The following is a 6,343-nucleotide window of genomic DNA, read 5'->3' on the forward strand; positions in this document are numbered from 1 at the left end:
GAAGGTGCCCATTCCCCGCGGGGGCCTGGCCTGCCCCCTCCCCTGCCCCCTTGCATGGGACCCCCAGGAGGAGGGGGCCGCCCCCGTCGCTTTGCTCTGCATCGATTTTCTCCCTGCCCTGTTCACAGTAGCCAAACCGCTTCCTCCGACGGGGACGCAGGGCGAACGGGGACGCGCGGAGCGGCCGGACCCCGTGCAGGGCGGCCGGACGCTGTCCGGGGGGGGGGCCGCCCCGCGCCTGCACTCACTGCCCCGTTGCTTCGGCAGCCACAGCCAGCACTGCTCCCTCCCAGCCGCCTGCTGCCCCCGTCCCCGCGTAGCCGCCACCGCACGTCACCGCACGTCACTGCACAGTCCTGTAAATATGGTGCCCGCCGCCCGCCGCYGGGTAGGCCAGAGGCGGCTCCGCGAAGGGTCCTGGCGCTTGGCTGAGCCGCCCCAGGGCCCTTTGCAGAGAGCCTGGCCGAGCCAGGGCTGGCACAGGTGGAGGGCACAGATTTGTTATAATTTCTTTTGTAGAAAGCACTGATTTCCCTGTAATTTGTTTCAGAAACACGAGAGTGCTCGGAATCGCTGGTGTCCGTGTCTCTGGGGCAGGCGGTGGGGACAGGGGACACCARGGCACAAAGTCTTTGGGCTCCAGGGCCGCACGGGGTAAAGGGTGCGATGCTGGAGGGTGCCGAGCACCCCAAGGCTCTTTCCTTAGGGGCGCTGTCAGCTCCCAGCACCTCTGGGAGCGTTGGAGGGCGCTGGGAAGGGCACRGCTCTGGCTGCCTGGGCAGGACACCAGCGCTGCTGGCACTGGAGGGAGGGCTGGGACCTTCCACAGCACCAGGAGGAGCCCGGCCTCCCCGGGCCGCGGGCCAGCCCTGCTCGGGCGCGGGGAGATGTGCGCCAAGGCAGGACACAAGGCCGCAGAGACAGGACAGCACAGGGAGGCGATGCCCGGCAGCGCAGCTGCAGGTTTTTTTTTTTTATTCCTGCAGCTTGAACTGGAGTTTCAGCTTTAAAAAAGGGATGAAGGGACAAAGAACAGCTCCTGGGACAGCCCTGGCTAAAAAAACAGCACGCGAACCCCAGCACTAGCCCTGAACGTGCCTCTGCCTTGGCAGGAGGCAGATGAGGAGGAATCTGCCCCCAAACAACCTCCAGAGGCTCCAGCAGTTTGTGATGGATGTGGGGAGGGGGCCTGGGAGCAAAGAGGGGACTCTCAGGGCAGTCCCGGCCCCAGCCTCTGCTRTCGACAGTTCCGGCTGCGCAGAGGCCTGGGGGGGTGGGAAAGGAGCGGCCAATAAAGTCCCGGCAGCCCCCGGCCCCAGCGGTCCTGGCGTCCCCAAAGGGGGGGACGAGAGGCGGATACTGGCCCCGGGGACTCACGCGAAGATGGTCTCCTCCCGCCTCTTCTTGGTGAGGATGGTGCCGGGCTTGTGCTGGGCATCGGGGTGGTTGGCCAGCTCCGGCGGGCAGGACGACACCGGGCTCTCCAGGATAGCCTGCTTGAGGTCGTAGAAGACCGTCGAGTCCTCCTTGGTGAGGAAGGTGATGGCCACGCCGCTCTTCCCCGCTCGGCCCGTTCGCCCGATACGGTGGATGTAATCTGCAGCGGGACGTGGGGGTGAGGCAGGGCTCCGGCACCAAACCGAGACACCGCCGGGGCCAGGCCGGGGCAGGTCCGGACTCACCTTCGATGTTCTTGGCCATATCGTAGTTGACGACCATGGAGACGTCGTGGATGTCGATACCACGTCCAGCCACGTCCGTGGCCACCAGGATGTCCTTGGCCCCGGCCTTCAGGTTGGACAGGGCAAACTCTCGCTGCTCCTGGCCTTTGCCGCCGTGCAGGGTGCAGGCGTTGTACTGCGGGATGAGGGGCAGGCGTTAGCGGGGGGCAGACGGTGCCCGGGGTGCTCAGAGCCGAGCCACAGGGTCCCTGTGCACAGCCGAGAGGCGGGGAAGCGAGTCCCCCGGTTCGGAATGGGACTCAGGGGGCCTGGGATGATCCCGACAAAGCAGGGGAATCTGCCCCGGCCCAGACTCACCCCCATCTTCTCCAGTGACTTCGCCAGCACGTCGCAGCCCTTCTTCTGGTTGACAAAGATGATGATGGGTGGGTCGAAGCCCTGTTCCAGGATGGCCAACAGCTTCTTCCTGTTGGGAAAGAGGACAGTTGGGCAAAGAGAGGCCAAGGTGCCCCACAGGAGCCACTCTGCTCTCTGGGGACCCACATCCTTCCTTCCCAGAGCTCCCTTGCTCCCAAATGTCCCAGATCAGCCCCTGAGATCCACCCTCACTGCCCCACCGCGTCCCAGTAGCCCTCTCCGCACCTCTTCTCCGACTCCGACATGAGGAAGACCTTTTGCTCCACCCGCTCGTGAGGTTTGCCAGCAGAGCCGATGTAGACCACGGCCGGACGGCGGAGATAGCTGCGGGCCAGGCGCTCCACCGCTGGTGGCATAGTAGCCGTGAACATCACAGTCTGCGAGAGACAGAYGGGCCTTGAGCAACGTCCCCCTTGGGACAGAAACGTGACTAGTCCTCCCTTGGCCCCTTCTCCAGCTGCCCCATGTTCTCTGGAGTCCCGACACTGTCCCCACTCCACCCCAGGGATCATGCTCAGGAGCACCCGCAATGCTCCCCTGGGCTTCATACCCGCACCCACCTGTCTGTACTTATGCTTCCCTGACTCAAAGTTGGCCAACATCTTCTCAGGGTCCTCGGCCTCATCGGTGTCAGGTTTTTGGTTGGTGACAGGCATGTGCTCCAGGATCTTCTGCACGTCGGGCTCGAAACCCATGTCGATCATGCGGTCGGCCTCGTCCAGCACCACATAGGTGCAGCGGCTCAGCACCAGGTACCGGTTCTCCAACACGTCAATGAGACGCCCCGGTGTGGCGATGACAATCTGGGAGYGGGCAGAGAGGGTTGGTGACCGCAGCCTGGCGCTAACCCAGCCGCCCCCCAGAGCCTGATGCTGCTCCCAGCCCCCTCCGCGACCCCCCAGGGCCTGGCACTCACCTCGCAGCCCATGCGCAGGCGGAAGCCTTGGTCCTCGCGGGAGATGCCTCCAATCACAGCCACCGTGCGGATGCCCAGCGGCTTCCCAAACTTGATGGTCTCCTCCTCAATCTGCTGGGCCAGTTCTCGGGTAGGGGCCAGGATGATGGCGTAGGGACCCTGGTCCGACTCCTCGATCCTGCAGCAGGGCAAGGCAAGGCCGCGTCACCCGCCGTGCTCCCCATTCGCAGCATCGCCCTGCTGCCCCGTCACCCCGCAGCGGCGGCCCACATACCGATCGATCTTGGGCAGGGTCGTGATCCACACCAGCAGCGGGATGAGGAAAGCCGCGGTCTTGCCGCTGCCGGTCTCAGCCACGCCGATGATGTCGCGGTTCTGCAGGCCAATGGGGATGGCCTGGCGCTGGATGGGGGTGGGCTCCTGGACAGGGGGGAGGCAGGTTTGGGAGCAGAACGTGCCCTTCCCTCCTCACCCCCCGGACCAGGGAGAACCCAGGATTCCCGTCCCCAAGAGCCAGCCCTCTCCCTTGGCCCAGCTCCCCAAAGGGCCCAGTTAGGGTTCCCTGGTGGCCGCCCCCCCTTCCCCGCGCCCACCTTGTAGCCGCACTTGTCGATGACCTCCAGGATGTGGGGGGGCAGGGAGGAGTCCTTCCAGGAGCGGATGGGGTTGGGGATCTTGCCCCCCTTGGTAGTGATGCTGTAGTCCTCGCGGAAGATACGCCAGTCCCTGTCCGTCATCTCATCCAGCTTCTTCTGGGACCAGTGCCGGTCATCCCAGCGCTGCTTGGCCTCCTTCTTCCGCAGCTTCCGCAGCCGGGCCCTGAGCAGGGGGGAGGCAGGAGACAGGGCTCATCCGCTGGCTGCCAGGAGGGAYTGGAGCTGCCCTCGCCTGTCCTCAGCCCACCCCACATCTCCAGAGACACTGGATTTACCCCTCCACCTAGCACAGGGACGTGCTGCAGCCCAGAGCCTGTCTCCACGCAGACAGGCAGAGCCAGAGAAGACTCCAGCCAACCCTTGGTCCACTCCCAGCTTCCCCCCGACCGTGCTCACTCCTCCTGCTCCTTCTCCTCCAGTGTCCGCCTCTTCTCCATCAGGTCCCCGTAGAAACGCGACTGCTCCCGTTTCTGCTGCTTCAGGTCGATCCCGGCGATGAAGCCCCGGCCCAGCAGCTGCACCTGGTGCCGCTCCTTGTACCTACGGCAGGAGGGGAGCGTCAGGGGCAGGGCTGGGGCCGCCCCGCGCCCCCAGCCCCAGGGGCGCCCCCGGCACTCACAGGGGGTTGTAGTCGATGGACGTGTCCTCCGACGCATCCCACTCAAAGACGAACTTGCGGTCGTTCAGGTGCCGGGTGCGCCTCCGCTTCTTCACTCCTCCCAGGTACCGCTCCTGCGGGCGGCGGAGCATCAGCCTCGTCCTCCAACCCAGGATCTCCTCCCCAGCCGGCAGGGAAAGGACCCAGGCGTCCGAGGCACCACCTGCCCAGGGGGTCCGTGGCCAGCGGTACCTTGATAGCGTGGAGCTCTTTGCTCTTGTCTTTCTCCTCCCGGATCTTCTGCCTGCCCTCCTCGTCCTCCGTGCCATTGGTTTCCCGCTCCATGCGCTCCCGGCGCTCCCTGCGCTCACGCTCCTGGGGGTCTTCTGGGGAAGCCGGGAAAGGGTATCAGAGCCGAGCCCTCCACGACAGGGCTGGGGGGCCCCGGGGGGCCTGCCCCAGCCCCTCGCAGCCAGGCAGGCCGCAACAGGGACRACACCATACCCAGCATCTTTCTCCCCATCTCCTGGAACTGCTTCCGCTTTTTCCTCTCCTCTTCCAGCAGCCGCTGCCGTTCCTCCACCTCTTGTTGCCGCCGCCGCAAGGCCTCGGCCTCCCGCTCTGCTTTGGACAGGAACTTGGGCTGGGACAGGAGAGGCCGGTTCACACCAGAGCTGGCTGCAACCCSCTGGCCCCACAGAGTCCAACCCCAGGGCTGCCCCAGGTGGGGATCAGCGTCCAGCGGGACAGGAATATCCCCCCCTGTGACAGCCGCCACGGACAAGGGATGCCGGGGCTGTGGAGGGCGAGAGGCCTCGCACCCACTTCCGCCCCTTGCAGCAGGGAGATGGGAGACCCCCAAAGCAGGGAAAGGGTTCCTGCTCTTACCTTGGCTTCTGCCTCTTCTTCAGCCTTCTTCTTGGCCAGTAGCTCCTCCAGGGACAGAGGCTGGGCCTGCAAACGTAGGGCCGGACCATTAGCAGCCCCGAACGCTCCCAGTGGGGACACCCTGCCCTAGCAGAGGCAGCAGCAGCAGCCCCCCGGGAACCGCTCCCAGCCCAACCTCCCCCCACACTTACCTTCTCCTTCTTTAACGCGTTCTCATCCTCCTCCTCCACCTTCCGCGAGTCCCGATCCTTTCGGGACTTTGAATCCTTGCCCCTGATTGGGGACAAGCTTCCGGGCAAAACAAAGAAGAATCAGGCACCGAGCATAATCCCAGCGTCACCCTCTCCCCTCTCTGGCTAGACCTCAGAATAACAATTCCTGCAGAGCCACGTGTCCCCAAAGTGTCACCGTGCTCTGCCCCAGCAACGGCAGCGCTTCCAGGCTGGGTACCCCACACACACTCACAGAAAAGCTAGGCAGGGGACAGAGCACGGACATGTACACAAGGACACCTGGAGAAGAGCAAGCGCTCACCTGGATCGCTTCCTGTCCTTATCCCGCCGGTGCCCATCTTTGTCTCGGTCCCGGTCCTTCTTGCCCCGGTCCCGGTCGCGGTCTTTGTGCCGGCGATCCCTGGGGAGCAGGGCAATCGCGCAGGGCTCAGCCCCAGCCCCGTGCTCCCTTTTTAGGGACACCCAAGAGCAACAGAGCGCTTCCCTAAAAGCCAAGCGGTGCCTGGGCCAGGCCCGTCACCCTGCAAACTCACCTGTCCGCCGACTTGGAGCGGGATCGGGTCCGCGAGCGGCTGCCCCGTCTCCGGTCCCGGGAGCGGTGCCGCTTCCTGTCCTTGGAGGGGGAGCTCTTGCGGTCGCGGTCGCGATCCCGGTCGCGATCCCGGTCCGGGGAGCGGGAGCGCTTCCTCTCCTCCTTGGTGGGGGACGCGTCCCGGTCCTTCTTGTCGGCCAGTTCTCCAGCCATCTACGAGAGCGGCGAATCAGCGGGAACCGGGATCAACCCGGCACCGGAGACCAGGGACCCGGTACCGGGGATGGGGGCCCGTCCCCGGGACGCCAGGCGGGGGGACCGGCAGGGCCGGGGGTCCTCCTTCCCCGAGCGCAGCAGGGCCCGTTGCTCCGCGCCCCCGACGGAGCCAGAGCGGTACCGGGGCCTCGCGGCCCAGGGAGCC

The 6,343-nt window shown here is 65.6% G+C and overlaps 1 protein-coding gene across 2 annotated transcripts; it reads right to left on the reverse strand.

Moving 5' to 3' along the window:
• Positions 1-937: 937 nt before the first annotated feature.
• DDX23 (DEAD-box helicase 23) lies at positions 938-6,154 on the reverse strand. Of its 2 annotated transcripts, none has more exons than XM_026055472.1 (16): positions 5,924-6,154; positions 5,692-5,790; positions 5,349-5,445; positions 5,158-5,223; positions 4,774-4,912; positions 4,522-4,652; positions 4,291-4,403; positions 4,068-4,211; positions 3,609-3,834; positions 3,290-3,435; positions 3,016-3,193; positions 2,660-2,902; positions 2,325-2,476; positions 2,040-2,148; positions 1,683-1,857; positions 938-1,597 (listed from the first exon to the last, which is right to left on the reverse strand). In XM_026055472.1, the coding sequence occupies exons 1-16, from the start codon at positions 6,133-6,135 to the stop codon at positions 1,374-1,376; spliced, it is 2,454 nt and encodes an 817-aa protein (XP_025911257.1). In that variant the 5' UTR covers positions 6,136-6,154; the 3' UTR covers positions 938-1,373. The 2 variants fall into 2 exon arrangements, with proteins under 2 accessions (XP_025911257.1, XP_025911256.1); XM_026055471.1 differs by having other exon boundaries at positions 4,522-4,655; positions 5,924-6,135.
• Positions 6,155-6,343: the final 189 nt, after the last annotated feature.

Source organism: Apteryx rowi, unplaced genomic scaffold (genome assembly GCF_003343035.1).
Source record: "Apteryx rowi isolate R43461 unplaced genomic scaffold, aptRow1 scaffold_999, whole genome shotgun sequence".
Lineage (NCBI taxonomy): Eukaryota > Metazoa > Chordata > Aves > Apterygiformes > Apterygidae > Apteryx > Apteryx rowi.

Excerpts from the sequence above, each read along its gene's own strand:
- DDX23 (XM_026055471.1), bottom strand. The coding sequence starts at position 6,135 with ATGGCTGGAGAACTGGCCGACAAGAAGGACCGGGACGCGTCCCCCACC. Across the intron at positions 2,477-2,659 it reads GGAAGCATAAGTACAGACAG|ACTGTGATGTTCACGGCTAC; the intron begins GTGGGTGCGGGT and ends TGTCTCTCGCAG. Across the intron at positions 1,598-1,682 it reads TATGGCCAAGAACATCGAAG|ATTACATCCACCGTATCGGG; the intron begins GTGAGTCCGGAC and ends GTCCCGCTGCAG.